The sequence below is a fragment of the Salvelinus fontinalis genome, chromosome 2 (assembly GCF_029448725.1).
Source record: "Salvelinus fontinalis isolate EN_2023a chromosome 2, ASM2944872v1, whole genome shotgun sequence".
Taxonomy (NCBI): domain Eukaryota; kingdom Metazoa; phylum Chordata; class Actinopteri; order Salmoniformes; family Salmonidae; genus Salvelinus; species Salvelinus fontinalis.
This window is the reverse complement of record NC_074666.1, coordinates 39,876,676-39,897,422: the sequence shown is the minus strand read 5'-3', so window position 1 is coordinate 39,897,422 and position 20,747 is coordinate 39,876,676. Positions and strand designations below refer to the sequence as shown.

At 43.0% G+C, this 20,747-nt stretch overlaps 1 protein-coding gene across 1 annotated transcript in view; it reads right to left on the bottom strand.

The window, feature by feature from the left end:
* The window catches only part of LOC129818618 (vacuolar protein sorting-associated protein 37D-like), a 48,911-nt gene extending 28,768 nt beyond the window's left edge, over positions 1-20,143 (bottom strand). The window contains exon 1 of the mRNA XM_055874704.1: positions 19,861-20,143. Coding sequence (XP_055730679.1) covers positions 19,861-19,983 — 123 coding nt within the window. The 5' untranslated portion in view covers positions 19,984-20,143. The remainder of the gene's footprint in view (positions 1-19,860) is intronic.
* Positions 20,144-20,747: the final 604 nt, after the last annotated feature.

Sequence of the window (20,747 nt, the reverse complement as noted above, 5' to 3'; positions counted from 1 at the left end):
AATACTAAGAGCAACTCAGCCAGTCTCAAATCTACTTTCATGTGATGGTTAAGTAAAGATGTGTTAAACAAGATAAATAAAAGTTGGTGTTAAAAAAAAATACTTTTAGGCCACATTCCCAAAACCAATGTGACTTTCCACGTCTGGCAAACAGCGGACTGAATTCCTGGTCAAGAGCCTTGCTCATGTTACACATGGACAGCATGGCTACGCTTGTGGCTTTGTCATACACACTGGGAGCATTCAGTTGATGACTTGGCATGAGTGAAGTCCAATTTTGCTTACTTCACATATCAGCATTTTAAAGTTGTTTAAAAACCAAACTCAGGACTAAATTCAGGCTATTGCTTACACTTTCATCAAACTTCATACCACAAGCAAGAACATTCATATATGCACAGTAATTAACAGTGACAGTTCCGCAGACTAAGGCTTCAATTAAGCAAAAATCCATTTAGCATTTAAGTAAGCATCCATATATGGCAATAACCCCCAAAGTGAAGGACAATTAGAAATGATGCATTGAGAACTATTCCATTTAAAGGGCTAGCCCCAACGGTCAGGAACTAATGGCGTGTCCAGTGGCTTTTTTACTATGCATCGCTCTGGACCAAATTAGAAAAATGATTATGGAGATTCTGTGGCCTGTCATCGGGGGCTCCCATCCAGTTTGTTCTCAAAACGACACAAAAGGCTCCTTCAAGATGAATCCAACAGCCACCGGCAACCTTTAGCTATGGAGCTCAAGAGGAATTCATAAATGTCGTCATGGAAGACATTTGCATAGCATAGACAGGACAGCAAACCTCAAACCCCACTGTTAACTCCAATTGTCTGAGGCCAAAAGAGCATGGAGGTTTTATAAGGATTCACTATTTTCCATCTGCCTCAAGTGAAATTATTAGTTTTTTTTAGCTGCCAATTTCACAGTGTAAAACTCAGGATATTGTTAACTCTGGCTGAGCTCACCAAAGCATAGAGGATTAATGATTTATTTCTTCAATGAATATGAGATTTTTGCCTCACATGATATTCTGCTTTAAGACCAAAACACAGTTTAGCTGTATCCATGTGGAACGCCTCCACTTGAAATTATTTGCTTACAGGAATGTGAGAATTTATGTTCATTGCGTCATTTCTACAATCAAACACACAACAAAGTTTGTCTGTTGAAAGTGATTGAGACTGAGAAATAGCCAAGGAGGAAAAGCTTCTCAGTGACATCAGAAAGTGGGGTAAGTTACTAAGTCATAGTCACTGATAGTGATCTTTGTCACTGATGTAGTGGGGGTGCATTGAGTTTTCTTGCAGCTTGAATTATGGATTTGAAATGCTCAGTCAAATCAAATCAAATGTCATTGGTCGCATACACATATTTAACAGGTGTTCTTCCGGGTGCAGCGAAATGCTTATGTTCCTAGCTCCAACAGTGCAGTTACATCTAACAATACAAAACACGCAAATATAAAGTAAAATAATGGAATTAAGAAATATACAAATATTAGGATGAGCAATATCAGAATCCAGAATATAAATATATATGTATATGATGGGATGTATAGACATTATGGACAGTACATGTCATATACAGTGCCTTCGGAAAGTATTAAGACCCCTTGACTTTTTCCACATTTTGTTACGTTACAGCCTTATTCTAAAAATGATTAAATAGTTTTTTCCACACACAATATTCCATAATGACAAAGCGAAAATAGTTTTCTTTACATTTTTGCAAATGCATTACAAATAAAAAAACAAACAGAAATATCACATTTACATTAGTGTTCAGATCCTTTACCCAGTACTTTGTTGAAGCACCTTTAGCAGCGATTACAGCATCAAGTCTTCTTGGGTATGACGCTACAAGCTTAGCACAACTGTATTTGGGGAGTTTCTCCCATTCTTCTCTGCAGATCCTCTCAAGCTCTGTCAGGTTGCATGGGGAGCGTTGCTGCACAGCTATTTTCAGGTCTCTCCAGAGATGTTTGATCGGGTTCAAGTCCGGGCTCTGGCTGGGCAACTCAAGGACATTAAGAGACTTGTCCCAAAAACACTCCTGCATTGTCTTGGCTGTGTGCTTAGGGTCGTTGTCCTGTTGGAAGGTGAACCATGGCACCAGTCTGAGGTCCTGAGTGCTCTGGAGCAGGTTTTCATCAAGGATCTCTCTGTACTTAGCTCTGTTCACTTTGCCTCGATCTTGACTAGTCTCCCAGTCTCTTAGGCTGAAAAACATGCCCACAGCATGATGCTGCCACCACCATGTTTCACCGTAGGGATGGTGCCAGGTTGCCTCCAGACGTGACGCTTGGCATTCAGGCCAAATACTTTAATCTTGGATACCTCAGACTAGAATATTTTATTTCTCATGGTCAGAGAGTCTTTAGGTGCCTTTTGGCAAACTCCAAGCGGGCTGTCATGTGCCTTTTACTGAGGAGTGGCTTCCGTCTGTCCACTCTACCATAAAGGCCTGATTGGTGGAGTGCTGCAGAGATGGTTGTCCTTCTGGAATGTTCTCCCATCTCCACAGAGGAACTCTAGAGCTCTGTCAGAGTGACCATTGGGTACTTGGTCACCTCCCTGACCAAGGCCCTTCTCCCCCGATTGCTCAGTTTGGTCTGGCGGCCAGGAAGAGTCTTGGTGGTTCCAAACTTCTTCCATTGGCGAATGATAGAGGCCACTGTGTTCTTGGGGACCTTCAATGGTGCAGACATTTTTTGGTACCCTTCCCCAGATCTGTGCCTCGACACAATCCTGTCTCGGAGCTCTACAGACAATTCCTTCGACCTCATGGCTTGGTTTTTGCTCTGACATCCACTGTCAACTGTGGGACCTTATATAGACAGATGTGTGCCTTTCCAAATCATGTCCAATCAATTGAATTTACCACACGTGGATGCCAATCAAGTTGTAGAAACATCTCAAGGATGATGCAACCCCTATTACGAGCCTGTTCAACCTCTCTTTCGTATCGTCTGAGATCCCTAAAGATTGGAAAGCTGCCGCGGTCATCCCCCTCTTCAAAGGGGGAGACACTCTAGACCCAAACTGTTATATACTTATATCCATCCTGCCCTGCCTTTCAAAAGTCTTCGAAACCCAAGTTAACAAACAGATCACTGACCATTTCGAATGGCCTCTAACTGCTCTTAAATCCTAATAAAACGAAATGCATGCTCTCCAACCGATTGCTGCCCGCACCTGCCCGCCTATTATCACTACTCTGGACGGTTCTGACTTAGAATATGTGGACAACTACAAATACCTAGGTGTCTGGCTAAACTGTAAACTCTCCTTCCAGACTCACATTAAGCATCTCCAATCCAAAATTAAATCTGGAATTGGCTTCCTATTTCGCAACGAATGTCACGTTCCTGACCTATTTTCTGTTAGTTTGTTATATGTGTTAGTTGGTCAGGACGTGAGTTTGGGTGGGCATTCTATGTTTTCTGTTTCTGTGTTGGTTTATTGGGTTGCCTGGTATGGCTCTTAATTAGAGGCAGGTGTTTGGCGTTCCTCTAATTAAGAGTCATATTTAGGTAGGCGTTGTCACAGTGTTCGTTGTGGGTGATTGTCTTCCGTGTCTGTGTCTGTACACCACGCGGGACTGTTTACGGTTTGTTCGGTTTGTGTAGTCTATGTTACCTATTCGTGCGTTCTTCTTGTTTTATGTAAGTTCGTCGTTTAGGTCTGTCTACACCGTTTGTTGTTTTTGTTAGTTTAGTCAAGTTCGTGTTTTCGTTAATAAAATTATGTCATTTCACTACGCTGCGCCTTGGTTCCCTCAATACTCCTCCTCTTCCGAAGATGAAGAGGAGGAGGAATGCCGTTACAACGAAGCCTCCTTCACTCATGCTGCCAATCATACCCTCGTAAAACTGACTATCTTACCGATTCTTGACTTCGGCGATGTCATTTACAAAATAGCCTCCAACACTCTACTCAGCAAATTGGATGTAGTCTATCACAGTGTCATCCATTTTGTCACAAAAGCCCCATATACTACCCACCACTGCGACTTGTATGCTCTCGTTGGCTGGTCCTCGCTACATATTCGTCGACAAACCCACTGGCTCCAGGTCATCTATAAGTCTTTGCTAGGTAAAGCCCCGCTCACTGGTCTCCATAGCAACACCCACCCGTATTGCGCGCTTCAGCAGGTATATTTCACTGGTCATCCCCAAAGCCAACACCTCCTTTCCTTCCAGTTCTCTGCTGCCAATGACTGGAATGAATTGCAAAAATCACTGAAGTTGGAGACTTATATCTCCCTCACTAACTTTAAGCATCAGCTGTCAGAGCAGCTTACTGATCGATTACTGTACCTGTACACAGCCCATCTGTAAATAGCACACCCAACTACCTCATCCCCATATTATTAATTGTTTTGCTCTTTTGCACCCCAGTATCCCTACTTGCACATCATCATCTGCACATCTATCACTCCAGTGTTAATGCTAAATTGTAATTATTTCACCACTATAGCCTATTTATTGCCTTACCTACATAACCTTACTACATCTGCACACACTCTACATAGATCTATTGTGTTTTTGACTGTACGTTTGTTTATCCCATGTGTAACTGTGTTGTTGTTTTTGTCGCACTGCTTTGTTTCATCTTGGCCAGGTCGCAGTTGTAAATGAGAACTTGTTCTCAACTGGACTACCTGGTTAAATAAAGGTGAAATAAAATAAAATAATAAATGATCAATGGAAACAGGATGCATCTGAGCTCAATTTTGAGTCTCATAGTAAAGGCTCTGAATATTTATGTAAATAAAGTATTTCTGTTTACTATTTAGAATACATTTCTAAAAAACTGTTTTCTCTTTGTCATTTTGGGGTATTGTGTGTAGATTGCTGAGGATCTTTTTTTTATTTAATATATTTTTGAATAAGACTATAACGTAACAAAATGTGGAAACCGTCAAGGGGTCTGACTACTTCCCAAAGACACTGTATATGTAGTATATGTAGGATAGAATAGTGCATGTCCAGCAATAGTTAAATAGGATAGGCCCAGACTAGAAAACATTATATATAAATATGAAGTGGGTAAAACAGTATGCAAACATTATTAAAGTGACCAGTGTTCCATGACTATGTACATAGAGCAGAAATCTCTCTGTGTACCGGGTGGTAGCTGGCTAGTGACAGTGACTAAAGTTCAGGGCATGGTCCTGGCTCAACTGTGGTTTCTTTCAACTTCAAAACGTACGAATATCCTTCACTTCTCGACTGAAACCACATGAGCTTGTTACAACAGGAAACTGAAGTGACTGCCACTCCCCAACCAGAGCAAATCAGAAACCACTGATCCAATCATAGTGGTCTCTGAGCAAAGGTGCGTTGTATGCCTCACACCTCCCAAAATGGAAGGGTAGATAAAGTCTTCTTCGGATTGAATGTTTCCATTTCCGCAAGCTGAAACCACAGAGCAAAATGTTAGATAAGACTTCTGTAATTGGAGGCAGTTAATGTACAGGGAATGAGAGAACATTTCACACTGCCCGCCTTATCTGAAAAGAAAGTCCAAGACTTCTGGATCAGGGTGAGAATCAATTACTAATTAAATGCTTCTCTCGGCAGTCAGCATGAAGACGTCTGTTTCTAACTTTGGCTAACTTCAAAACTATATCATTGCTCCCGGGAATCCAGTTCAGTGGAAAGTGTCTGGCTGGACATATGAGGCTTTTTAGAAACACTCCACTGTAATAATCATAGAAACTTTGTGGGTCCAAAATACATTTCTTTCCCCAATACTTAAAACCGTAATCGTCTCAGACTTTGAGGTTGATGAAGCACATAGAAAAAAGTATTTCAGTTAGCTATGATGGGCTGACATACCAACGAGTCTTTAAGCTGGGTTCTTTCATTATTAATCAAATGGAGGAAAATAAGAAGCCTTAGAAATAGGGACTTTATAACAAGGGCCCCCATCCTCAAATGAATAAAGGGGTGTTCTCAGAACTGCTCAGAACCCAGCCCTCTCCCTCAGCATCATCAAGAGACTTGGCCATGTAAGGATGCTGTTCATCGACTACTGCTTAGCCTTCAACAACATAGTGCCCTCCAACTTCATCACTAAGCTCGGGGCCCTGGGTCTGAACCCCGTCATGTGCAACTGGGACCTGGACTCCCTGACGGGCCAATCCCATCGTGGTGAAGATAGGCAACAACACCTCCGCTACGCTGATCCTCAACACGTGGGCCCCACAAGGGTGTGTGCTCAGCCCCCTCCTGTACTCCTGTTCACCCATGACTGCGTGGCCATGCACGTCTCCAACTCAATCATCAAGTTTATGGATGACACAACACTGGTAGGCCTGATTACCAACAACGACGAGACTGCCTACAGGGAGGAGGTGAGGGCCCTGGCGGAGTGTTGATAGGAAAATAACCTCTCCCACAACATCAACAAAATGAAGGAGCTGATCGTGGACTTCAGGAGACAGCTGAGGGGGAATGCCCACATCCACATCGAAGGGGAGAGCATGAAAAGCTTCAAGTGCCTCGGCGTGCACATCACAGACAACCTGAAATTGTCACGCCTGATGCACCTATAATGCGCCAGACTGCCTTTCATAATGCACACCTGTCACCATCATTACGAGCATCAGCGCTCATTGAACTCACCTGGACTTCTTCACGTTTTGATTGCCTTCCCTATATCTTTCTGTTTCATCCCTGTGTCAGCATTATTGTCGTTTCCCCTGTCCAGGCGCTGTCCGTATTCTGTTCCTGTCCGTGGTTATTGAATGTTCATTCCCTGTACTAGAGGTCGACCGATTAATTGGAATGGCCGATTAATTAGGGCCGATTTCAAGTTTTTATTACAATCAGATTTTTTTTTTTTTACACCTTTATTTAATCTTTATTTAACTATGCAAGTCAGTTAAGAACACATTCTTCTTTTCAATGACGGCCTAGGAACGGTGGGTTAACTGCCTCGTTCAGGGACAGAACGCAAGATTTTTACCTTGTCAGCTCGGGGGATTCAATCTTGCAACTTTACAGATAACTAGTCCAACGCTCTAACCATCTGATTACATTGCACTCCACGAGGAGCCTGCCTGTTACGCGAATAAAGTAAGCCAAGGTAAGTTGCTAGCTAGCATTAAACTTATCTTATAAAAAACAATCAATCAATCATAATCACTAGTTTACTACACATGGTTGATGATATTACTAATATATCTAGCGTGTCCTGCGTTGCATATAATCGATGCGGTGCGTTTCGTTGCTCCAATGTGTACCTAACCATAAACATCAATGCCTTTCTTAAAATCAATACACAGAAGTATATATTTTTAGACCTGCATAAAAGAAATCTAGCTAAAAGAAATCCAGGTTAGCAGGCAATATTAACCAGGTGAAATTGTGTCACTTCTCTTGCGTTCATTGCACGCAGAGTCAGTGTATATGCAACAGTTTGGGCCGCCTAAATCGCCAGAATTTTATGTAATTATGACATAACATTGAAGGTTGTGCAATGTAACAGGAATATTTAGACTTATGGATGCCACCAGTTAGATAAAATACGGAACGGTTCCGTATTTCACTGAAAGAATAAACGTCTTGTTTTCGAGATGATAGTTTCCGGATTCGACCATATTAATGACCTAAGGCTCGTATTTCTGTGTGTTATTATGTTATAACTAAGTCTATGATTTGATAGAGCAGTCTGACTGAGCGATGGTAGGCAGCAGCAGGCTCGTAAGCATTCATTCAAACAGCACTTTAGTGCGTTTTGCCAGCAGCTCTTCGTTGTGCTTCAAGCATTGCGCTGTTTATGACTTCATGCCTATCAACTCCCGAGATTAGGCTGGTGTAACCGATGTGAAATGGCTAGCTAGTTAGCGGGGTGCGCGCTAATAGCGTTTCAAACGTCACTCGCTCTGAGACTTGCAGTGGTTGTTCCACTTGCTCTGCATGGGTAATGCTGCTTCGAGGGTGGCTGTTGCCGATGTGTTCCTGGTTCGAGCCCAGGTAGGAGCGAGGAGAGGGACGGAAGCTATACTGTTACGCTGGCAATACTAAAGTGCCTATAAGAACATCCAATAGTCAAAGGTTAATGAAATACAAATGGTATAGAGAGAAAAATTCCTATAATAACTACAACCTAAAACTTCTTACCTGGGAATATTGAAGACTCATGTTAAAAGGAACCATCAGCTTTCATATGTTCTCATGTTCTGAGCAAGGAACTTAAACATTAGCTTTCTTACATGGCACATTTTGCACTTTTACTTTCTTCTCCAACACTTTGTTTTTGCATTATTTAAACCAAATTGAACATGTTTCATTATTTATTTGAGGCTAAATTGATTTTATTGATGTATTATATTAAGTTAAAATAAGTGTTCATTTAGTATTGTTGTAATTGTCATTATTATAAATACATTTCAAAAATTGTCCGATTAATCGGCATCGGCTTTTTTTGGTCCTCTAATAATCGGTATCGGCGTTGAAAAATCATAATCGGTCGACCTCTACCCTGTACCTGCTTCTCGTCTCCAGCATCAATCTTTACAGAAATGGTCCATCCACACAGACAGTGTGGTGAAGAAATTTGTCTTGGCCCCAAAGACCCTCACAACTTCTACAGATGCACCATTGAGAACATCCAGGATTGCATCTGTAGAAGTTGTGAGGGTCTTTGGGGCCAAGCCAAATTTCTTCACCACACTGTCTGGACCATTTCTGTATTACCGCCTGGAATGGCAATGGCACCGTCCTCAACTGCAGGGCTCTCAAGAGGGTAGTGCGATCAGCCCAACACATCACCAGGGGCACACTGCTTGCCCTCCATGACATCTACAGCACCCTGTGTCACAGGATGGCCAAGAAGATCATCAAGGACCTCAGCCACCCGACCCACGGCCTGCTCACCACGCTACCATCTAGAAGGCGGAGACAGTATAGGTGCATCAAAGCTAGGACTGAGAAACTGAAAAACTGCTTCTATTTCCAGGCCATTAGTCTGTTAAATAGTCACAACTGGCCAGCCTCCTCCCAGTACCTTGCCCTGAAGTTTAGTCACTGTTACTAGCTGGCTACGACCCAGTACTCAACCCTACACCTTAGAGACTGCTGCCCTATGTACATAGTAATTTAACACTGGTCACTTTAATAATGTAGACTCTGACATTGCTCGTTCTAATATTTCTATATTTCTTAATACCTTTCTGTTTTTTTGTTGGATTTGCATGCATTGTTTGTATTGTTAGGCATTACTGACTGCACTGTTGGAGCTAGGAGTATAAGCATTCCGCTACACCCGCAATAACATCTGACAAATATGTGTATGCGACCAATAAAATTTGATTTAATTGGACAACTCACACTAAATTCCTCCGCTGCTCTGTCGTTTGAAACATACTTGTTAAAATATTTTATCAAGGTTTAAGATAAATGATTAAATAATTCTACCCGGAAACTTAACCATTAGGATTAGAGGTTATGTAGCATGGACAAGGAGTAATTAAAGCTGATAACCATTGGGGAAGAGAGGAATGTCTGTGTGTGCCGAAAGAAAACAAGAGACTCCTTAACCTATGTTTGTACCGATCCAGCTATAACTCTGGAGAGATATGATAAGACAGGGAGAGCCCCTCCAGGTTTCCCGTATCTGGGGGGGACTGGAACTGTCAGCTGAGTGGTAATAAACTGTGGTGAGACTTCAGGAGAAAATCTAAATATTAGTGTGTATGTATGTGCGTAGGTTAAGAGAATAGTATAAAGGGAACGTTTTTGTATATGCACAGTAAGAGCTCTCGCAAATAAAATTGGATCTGACTAATTGTGAGATGGGAATTCTGTCTGTTTCATTTAAACCAGAACTTTACAACCTCTGGGTTTCAGACCTAAAAAGATAATTGCAATTTAATTACTAAATTACATAACAATACTTTAGTCTTTGAAGTCATTTGTGGTGATGAGGGTCACAAGGGGCATTGTACAAAACAAAGTAATCCGCAATTGGATCGTCTTTAACCAATCAGAGTATCAAAGCCAATGACGAATTTACCCATATGCGTTCTAGCTCTGGCCCAACCCATCAGGGAGGTACTCAGATCCAGACTCATTGCGGAGAAGAAACTAACGTCTGTGGGCGTGACATAGCGTTTGGCCAGAGCAAGGACTCTGGGTAGCCAGGCAAGTAAGGACATGTAGATGTTTCAGACCACTGACTGACTGGATACACAAATGAGAAGTAGATCTCTGATTCATTGTTACAATGACCAAAAAAAACCTGTGGAGGATATACAACATTATAAATGCATAATCTAATGAAGAAGTGATGGCTTGAAATATGATTTCCGCTGATCTCAGTCACAAGTCACATGGGAAAAAAGACTGGCTTCAATTGGATCATGACTGGATATCACAGCTACGAATTTGATCTCATTTCAGACAGCTCTCTGAAATTACCCTTTTCCCTGAGAAACATCTCATCTGCCATTTGACTGCCAGCCAGTTGACACTTTTCAAAGTAAGGAATGATGGTAGACACTGAAGTTGACATGAAAGTCATCAGGATAAAAAAAAATTTTTTTAAACATTCCAAAGATGTTACCCAAGATACTGTGGGAACACTTTTCTCTTAAACTGTTCTTTGTCAGGTCAAGATCTCGTTTAAATGATCTGGTGGGATGATACATTCTTTCCATACCAAGTCATTGATGACTTAATCTAAACAAGAATATGCCCAACAGGCTAAATTATACATTTTTCTGGATTACTTGTTGATTGCTTTTAAGAATATTGTAACTTTAAAACGTGTTCAAATTAAAGTTTATAAGCATTAAAAAGCTTGTAAACACACATGTTTTTGGCTTGCGTGTGTTTGCTTTGAGGTTGCATTTCCTTGCAGTGTTACAAATGCTCCAAATGTGGGGTATTTTCTTCTAGTATTCCACTTCTGTATTAATTTTAAATGACAATATTAAGACACTCATTCCATGTAGTAATATAATGTGAATGTTAACATTTAGTCTAGTTATCAATTGTAAATTGGGAGTATATTTGCCAATACTCAAATGCATTCAAACTTTCTAAACTGAGCCCCACTCGTTTTTGTATCTCGGCCAATATCCTGTCTCTTAGGCAGGAAACACACCGAGAATCTCTTTGTCGATAGATATCACAGTGGAAGGCCGTTATTTCTCTTGCTAGAACAAAAGCGGTACCTGCTGCTTGCTGACCCGGTAGGAACAAATTCTTCCACTGATTCTACAGATGAGTCAGTCACACTTCATATGCAGTGTAGGCTAGCTAAGTGCAGACAACACTAAGTATTTCCTCCAAGTAAGCTAACCACTATTGACATTATAATTAAATCACAATGGATTAGATAGTTTTCAGGAAACAGCTGCCAGTATTTATTATTATTTATTGTTTTTCACCCCTTTTTTACCCAAATTTGTTGTATCCAATTGGTACAGTTACAGTCTTGTCTCATCGTTGCAGCTTCCATATGGACTTGGGAGAGGCGAAGGTCGAGAGCCATGCGTCCCCCGAAACATGACCCCAATCAAGCAGTACTGCTTCTTGACACAATGCCCGCTTAACCCAGAAGCCAGTCACACCAATGTGTCGGAGGAAACACCGTACACCTGGCGACCATGTCAGCGTGCATGCGCCCAGCCCGCCACAGGAGTCGCTAGAGCGCGATGGGACAAGGACATCCCTGCCGGACAAACCCTCCCCTAACCTGGACGATGCTGGGCCAATTGTTTGTGTAAAAGTTTAACTTTAGTCCGTCCCCTCGCCCCGACCTGGGCGCGAACCAGGGACCCTCTAACACATCAACAACGGTCACCCACGAAGCATCGTTACCCATCGCTCCACAAATGCCACGGCCTTTGCAGAGCAAGGGGAACCACTACTTCAAGGTTTCAGAGCAAGTGACGTCACCGATTGAAAGGCTATTAGCACGCACCACCGCTAACTAGCTAGCCATTTCACATCCGTTACACTCACCCCCCTTTTGACCGCCTCCTTTTTCCGCAGCAACCAGTGATCCGGGTCAACAGCATCAATGTAACAGTTTTTATCTTTAGTCCGTCCCCTCGCCCCGACCCGGGCGCGAACCAGGGACCCTCTGCACACATCAACAACAGTCACCCACGAAGCATCGTTACCCATCGCTCCACAAAGGCCGCGGCCCTTGCAAAGCAAGGGGAACCACTACTTCAAGGTCTCAGATCAAGTGACGTCACCGATTGAAAGGCTATTAGCACGCACCACCGCTAACTAGCTAGCCATGTCACATCCATTACATTTGCAGCCCCATGGGTCTTCCGGGTCACGGCCGGCTGCGGTAGAGCCTGGACTCGAATCAGGATCTCTAGTAGCACAGCTAGCAAATGCGATGCAGTGCCTTAGACCACTGCGCCACTCGGGGGGCCCCAGCTGCCAGTGTTAGCTGCCGGGTTAGTGCAGTGTCCTTAGCTAGCTAGCTAGCTATGTTGTGCTAGCTAGCGAATATGCTAACATTCGCTAGCTACCTAAACATTTGACTATGGGATAACACTGGCAGTATAGGTTTATGGAGAGTGAATTAAACTGTTTCTTTGTAATCTTGCTAGGTGTGGTCACCTGGCTGGTATCAACAAGGGCTTTCTACAAAATAGGAACATTAGTGCAGATAGCTTGGAATCTAGACCATAAGCAATATGCACGGATATGCATTGCCAAACAACGCTACTGCCACTTTCTGGTATGGAGTATTTTAACAACACTGAGTGGCTGATGACTTCAAAGGTGTTTGCTGTGTAAACACAAAAGAGATTGACTGCCGACACTGTTCAGAGGTGCTAAGTACTGTTGGCAGGCAAATGTTTGACAATCCTACCGGTGTGGCTGAGCTTTTAGGCTTGTCACACCTCTTTGTGCATACTTAACTCTTGTCATGGATGCAGCTTGAAATATCTGCTTTGTCACATCACAGCAGGCAAGATGGCAAAGTCTGTAGGGTATTATAATTCCATGATGCCACAGTGTGTGGCTCACATGCAATTTAGAGAGACCACAAATCTTAGCAGCCCATCTGAAAGTGCTCTAAAGATTCTATCAGTGTCTAACAGTTCCTGTGATTTTTCTAAAGTGTGATTCAGCTTCAAATGTTTTTCAAATGTCTCCCTCAAAACTGGGCTACTTCAGTCCATCCACAAGTGTCGCAGTGTGCATTTCTCTCACACTTGTGGTTTGTATAATGAACATTTGCAAGGCAATCAGAGCCCCAGGTTCTGTGGAATCCAGAGCATTTGGCCCATTCAAAAGAAGCACTCTGTACACAAATCCACTGCAAATCCACTGTTTTCCCTTGAATTTCCTGTGACTACAAGGACACTGTACAGCTCATTTCATTCCAAATCCCCGTCATCTGTGGCTATTCATATTCACCAGAAGTTTTCCCCTAAACAGGACTTGCAACAGACCTTCCATTTCCTGCTGTGGCTGCTCCTACCCCAGTTTACCATTGAAGCGAGAGTTCCAGGAGCCCCCGGGACAGTGTGCTTGGTATGATGCACTGGTTGGAAAGCAAACCTGACAGTGTTTCCCATGACTGACAAACAACACTTGAAGAGCACTTTGGATATGGAAAGATGTTGTTTCCCTCATCGATCAACACACAATACCCCCTAATGAGAAAGCAAAATCAGTTTTTTAGAAAACTGAAATATCACATTTACATAAGTATTCAGACCCTTTAATAAGTACTTTGTTGAAGCACCTTTGGCAGTGATTACAGCCTTGAGTCTTCTTGGGTATGACGCTATAAGATTGGCACATCTGTATTTGGGGAGTTCTCCCATTCTTCTCTGCAGATCCTCTCAAGGTCTGTCAGATTGCATGGGGAGCGTCGCTTCAAAATTATTTTCAGGTCTCTCAAGAAATGTTTGATCGATTTCAAGTCCGGGCTCTGGCTGGAGGACATTAAGGACATTAAGAGACTTCTCCAACTCCTGCGTTGTCTTGGCTGTGTGCTTAGGTTCATTGTCCTGTTAGAAGGTGAACCTTCACCCTAGTCTGAGGCCTAGCAACAGTGGGTTAACTGCCTTGTTCAGGGGTAGAACGACAGATTTGTACCTTGTCAGCTCGGGGATTCAATCTTGCAACCTTTCGGTTACTAGTCCAACGCTCTAACCACTAGGCTACGCTGCCGCCCCTGACTAGTCTCCTAGTCTCTGCTGCTGAAAAACATCCCCACAGCATGATGCTGCCACCAACATGCTTCACCGTAGGGATGGTGCCAGGTTTTCCCCCAGACGTGATGCTTGGCATTGAGGCCAAAGAGTTCAATCTTGGTTTCATCAGATCAGAGAATCTTGTTTCTCATGGTCAGAGAGTCCTTTAGATGCCTTTTACTGATCGTGCTGTCATGTGCTTTTTACTGAGGAGTAGCTTCCATCTGACCCCTCTACCATAAAGGCCTGATTGGTGGAGTGTTGCATAGATGGTTGTCCTTCTGGAAGGTTCTCTCATCTCCACAGAGGAACTCTGGAGTTCTGTCAGGGTGACCATTGGGTTCTTGGCCACATCCCTGACCAAGGCCCTTCTCCCCCGATTGCTCAGTTTGGCCGGGCTGCCAGCTCTAGGAAGAGTCTTGGTGGTTCCAAACTTCTTCCATTTAAGAATGATGGACGCCACTGTGTTCTTGGGGACCTTCAATGCTGCAGACATTTTTTAGTACCCTCAACACAATCCTGTCTCGGAGCTCTACGGACAATTCCTTTGACCTCATGGCTTGTTTTTTGCTCTGACATACACTGTCAACTGTGGGACCTTATGTATACAGGTGTGTGCCTTTTCGAATCAATTGAATTTACCACAGGTGGACTCCAATCAAGTTGTAGAAACATCTCAAGGATGATCAATGGAAACAAGATGCACCTGAGCTCAATTTTGAGTCTCATAGCAAAGGGTCTGAATACTTATGTAAATAAATTATTTTCTGTTTTTATATTTTATAAATTTGCAAACATTTCAAAAAACCAATTTTCGCTTTCTTATTACGGGGTATTGTGTGTAGATTAATTTAATTAATTTTAGAATAAGGCTGTAACATAGCAAAATGTGGAAAAAGTAAAGTGGTCTGAATACTTTCCAAATGAACTGAATATTATACAAACTTGAAAAAATTTGATTTATTATGCCAGCATAAGAATCCTGGCTTATTTTCCATCAAGTCAACCTGCAAGAATCGATCAGATAGATTTGTCTTGGGGGGAAAAGGGCTTGAGTGTTACTCTTCTCCTTCACTGCCATTTGTGGTAAGATGAGGTGCTCAAGGAGTCACTGAGTGTTTTTAAAATGTAGCAGTGACAGTGTCCAGATTTCTGTAATTTCATTTTCACAGTTCGGCTAATACCCCATGTCAAATCCTATGGCGCCAGTAGAGGATAGCAATTCTGCCAGTCAGAAGGCTTAGAACATTCTCCAGAAGGAGCTAGCTAGTGATATGTGGGCTATTTATACAAGCATCCATCTTATTATGTCATCAAATCAAATCAAATTGTATTAGTCACATGCGCCGAATACAACAGGTACAACCTTACAGTGAAATGCTTACTTACGAGCCCCTAACCAACAATGCAGTTTTTTTTTTAAAGGGTAAAAAAAAAAAATTAAACAAGTAATTAAAGAGCAGCAGCAAAATAACAATAGCGAGACTATTCACAGGGGGGTACTAGTACAGAGTCAATGTGCAGGGGCACCAATTATTTGAGGTAATATGTATATGTAGGTAGAGTTATTAAAGTAACTATGCATAGATGATAACAACAGAGAGTAGCAGCGGTGTAAAAGAGATGGGCGGGGGTGTCACGGCCGTCAAAAGGAGTAGACCAAGGCGCAGCGTGGTATGCGTGAATTCTTCTTTATTCTGAGAATGAACACTGAACAAAACTAACAAAATAACAAAACGAACCGTGAAGCTATACAAATGAGTGCTGAACAGGCAACTACACATAGACAAGAACCCACAAATACCCAAGGAAAAATGGCTACCTAAATATGGTCCCCAATCAGAGACAACGATAAACAGCTGCCTCTGATTGGGAACCATATCAGGCCACCATAGACATATATATACCTAGACCTACAAAACCCCTAGATATACAAAAACCCTAGACATACAAAAACCCTAGACAAGACAAAACTAGCATACCCACCATAGTCACACCCTGACCTAACCAAAATAATAAAGAAAACATAGATAACTAAGGTCAGGGCGTGACGGGGGGGATGCAAATAGTCTGGGTAGCCATTTGATTAGATGTTCAGGAGTCTTATGGCTTGGGGGTAGAAGCTGTTTAGAAGCCTCTTGGACCTAGACTTGGCGCTCCGGTACCGCTTGTCGTGCGGTAGCAGAGAGAACAGTCTATGACTACTGTGGCTGGAGTTTTTGACAATTTTTACTGACACTGCCTGTTGTAGAGGTCCTGGGTGGCCGGAAGCTTGGCCCCAGTGATGTACTGGGCCGTACGCACTACCCTCTGTAGTGTTTTGTGGTTGGAGACCGAGCAGTTGCCATACCAGGCAGTGATGCAACCAGTCAGGATGCTCTCAATGGTGCAGCTGTAGAACCTTTTGAGGATCTGAGGACCCATGCCAAATCTTTAAAGTCTCCTGAGAGGGAATAGGTTTTGTCATGCCCTCTTCCCAACTGTCTTGGCGTGCTTGGACTATGTTAGTGATGTGGACACCAAGGAACTTGAAGCTCTCAACCTGCTCCACTACAGCCCCGTCGATGAGAATGGAGGTGTGCTCGGTCCTCTTTTTCCTATAGTCCACAATCATCTCCATTGTCTTGATCACGTTGAGGGAGAGATTGTTGTCCTGGCACCACACAGCCAGGTCTCTGACCTCCTTCCTATAGGCTGTCTTCGTTGTCGGTGATCAGGCCTACCACTTTCGTGTCACCGGCAAACTTGATGATGGTGTTGGAGTTGTGCCTGGCCGTGCAGTCATGAGTGAACAAGGAGTACAGGAGGGGACTGGGCACATACCCCTGAGGGGCCCTTGTGTTGAGGATCAGCGTGGCGGATGTGTTGCTATCTACCCTTACTACCTGGGGGCAGCCCGTCAGGAAGTCCAGGATCCAGTTGCAGAGGGAGGTGTTTAGTCCCAGGGTCCTTAGCTTATTGATGAGCTTTGAGGGCACTATGGTGTTGAACGCTGAGCTGTAATCAATGAATAGCATTCTCACAAAGGTGTTCCTTTTGTCCAGGTGGAAAACGGCAGTGTGAAGTGCAATAGAGATTGCATCTTCTGTGGATCTGTTAGAGCGGTATGCAAATTGGAGTGGGTCTAGGGTTTCTGGGATAATGGCGTTGATGTGAGCCATGACCAGCCTCTCAAAGCACTTCATGGCTACAGACGTGAGTGCCACGAGTCGGCAGTCATTTAGGCAGGTTACGTTAGTGTTCTTGGGCACAGAGACTATGGTGGTCTGCTTAAAACATGTTGGTATTACAGACTTGGACAGGGAGAGGTTGAAAATGTCAGTAAATACACTTGCCAGTTGGTCAGCGCATGCTCGCAGTACACGTCCTGGTAATCTGTCTGACCTGTTTAAAGGTCTTACTCACATCGGCTGCGGAGAGCGTGATCACAGTCTTCCCGGAACAGCTGGTGCTCTTACGCATGTTTCAGTGTTATTTGCCTCGAAGCAAACATAGAAGTAGTTTAGCTCGTCTGGTAGGATCGTGTCACTGGGCAGCTCTCGGCTGTGCTTCCCTTTGTAGTCTGTAATGGTTTCACAAGCCCTGCCACATCCGACGAAGGTCAGAGCCGGTGTAGTACGATTCGATCTTAGTCCTGTATTGACACTTTGCCTGTTTGATGGTTCGTCGGAGGGCATAGCGGGATTTATTTTAAGCTTTTGGGTTAGAGTCCCGCTGCTTAAAAGCGGCAGCTCTAGCCTTTAGCTCAGTGCGGATGTTGCCTGTAATCCATGGCTTCTGGTTGGGGTATGTACGTACGGTCACTGTGGGGACGACGTCATCGATGCACTTATTGATGAAGCTAATGACTTATGTGGTGTACTCCTTAATGCCATCAGAGGAATCCCGGAACATATTCCAGTCTGTGCTAGCAAAACAGTCCTGTAGCTTAGCATCTGCTTCATCTGACTACTTTTTTATTGATCGAGTCACTGATGCTTCCTGCTTTCATTTTTTTGTAAGCAGGAATCAGGAGGATAGAATTATGGTCAGATTTGCCAAATGGAGGGCGATGAAGAGCTTTGTATGCGTCTCTGTGTGTGGAGTAAAGGTGTTCCAGAGTTTTTTTCCCTCTGGTTGCACATTTAACATGTTGATAGAAATTTGGTAAGATAGATTTAAGTTTCCCTGCTTTAAAGTCCCCGGCTACTAGGAGTGCCGCCTCTGGGTGAGCGTTTTCCTGTTTGCTTATGACGGAATACAGCTCATTCAGTCCGGTCTTAGTGCCATCATCAGTCTATGGTAGTCTGTAGACAGCTACATACCACCACAGACTGGGTGATTGCCCCCGGAGACCCCAACGCGTTACTGAATTGGAGCGCTTCTCACCAGTGGATCATAGGGGCTGTGGAGCCATCCACTACAATGAGTTCAACTACCATCACGTCAGCCAACTATGCATATGTGTGCTTTATTAAACTGTAATGGCATCTGCAGGAATGACAATGGGAGGGGAGCACACCCAGACACCCTAGTGATGTTTACTTACAGACAGTGTAAATGAGAAAGTGTGTGTGAATGTCTCAACTAACTACTGGCATGTAACACTTTGTACATTTATTTTCGATTAAACGTCTTGGTCAAGTCGAATATAACTGCAACTACAACCATTACTGAAATCCCGACCATGGCTCTAGCTAAGTAATTCTTATCCAGTCCCTTGGGAGAATTCCATGGCCTCTCTCGGTAAGATGCGACCACTTTGGAAACATCGCTCTAATTCATTTGCTGCAGCAGTGAGGAAGGTTTCAAATGTCATGTCTTGCTCTGAATTGGACACACCCACGTCCATTCCCAAATGAGTAACGATTTTATCTCTGTTTAAGAATGAATGCCACACCTGATGATTTCAGACGGAGGGCTATGTACCATGAATGACAATGTTTTGGAACTGTGCAAGACTGCGGGTTCAAATAGGAAAATAACAAACTGCCCTAGTAATTTAACATTACATTCAGGAATAGTTGTTCTAGTGGGGAATAAGACAGAAATATAGAAAGAGGTGCATTTGAATGTACAAGTGTGTGAGAGATGTGTTTACTGTGTGTGTGTGTGTGTGTGTGTGTGTGTGTGCGTGCGCGTGTGTGTGCGTGCAACAGAGAGACCGAGATTTGTTTTCAAATAAAAATTTGAGTGCCTTCATAGTATTTCGAATAGGTTGATCCTGCTGCTCACTGAACATGTCCTGTATGGCAAGCAGGAATTCCCTGTTCAGGTTCATTGGTATAGAAAAACATCCTATAAAAAACGAATGGAATGTGAACAAAGCCAATTGTAAATAACTATCCTACGTTTAGTTTACATTCACATGAACTCCATAGGATCGAAGGAGAACGTGGGGGAAAAAATGAAAGGCTTTCGAAAGCCATTGGAAGCCACGCAGACAATAATGCAGAGAGTCATGGGAGGCTACTAAAGCGGCTCATGCATTGGCCATATCCTATATCATGTGCCATAGGATGAGGCATCAAAGCAATCATAGAAATTTGAAGAGAACATAATGTATACCTATTTAAGTTTGAATGCAATATCTGGAAGAGGAAATATCAACTACATGTAACACACAGATATATTTAGCAAAACTGTGTGGCTGTATTCGATAGTTGCCACATTGTTGAACCAAATACCTTCTCATTGAGTCGGACGATCTGGTCCATTTTTTCTTTATCTTGTAAAAGCTCCTGCAATTCACTCATGTTTAGAGCCCTATACCCGTCTGGGGTAGAGTTTGTGTCCTTAAAATTGGACATTGTATTTCCTTCACAAGCAATTCAGACGAGTTCGTTTGCAAGCCCATCTGGTTCCATGTCGTTTGCAGTGAATAGCACAGCCACAAGCGCCTAGTGAAATGGGTTAAAGCTTATGTTGGCGGAGTCAATACAAGATGCAGTGACACATACTTACCACGATTGCATTGTAGCTAATGTAATGCTACCGACAACCACGAGAAGGTCGTCACTAGTTACCACAGCCACGAAGTCATAAACGCCGCCTATTTCTACAATTCCACTTCTTAAAATGTGATTTTAAACCTAACCCTAACCTTTACCACAAATGTAACCACACTGCTAACGTTTTGCCTAACCGTAACCCTACATTAAGACTAAAAGTAACATTTTTGTTTTGATACACTTTTACGATATAGCCATATATGGACTTTGTGGCTGTGGTAACTAGTGGAAACCCCACGGGAAGGCATGGTCGTGGTATAAAACGTTTAGAAGCAGGTTATAAAAGTAATACAGCTCTGCCAGGATTTTTTTTGGCAATGTTTGATTCTTGCCTACGTACAACCTGTATTTCCTACATTTGCACAATTATTTGTAATGTAGGCGAGTGTGCATGTACACTGGGAACTGGAATGCTGAAACCATTTTCACTTCGCTGACTGTTATAACATCAAATGTTGTTCTATCTGTGGTTACTTTGTATCATTTTATAGCAACTACCGGTATGTTATGTATCAACTTTTGAGGCAACTTTCGTTTCAGTGGATTTAAAAGCTATTTGTACG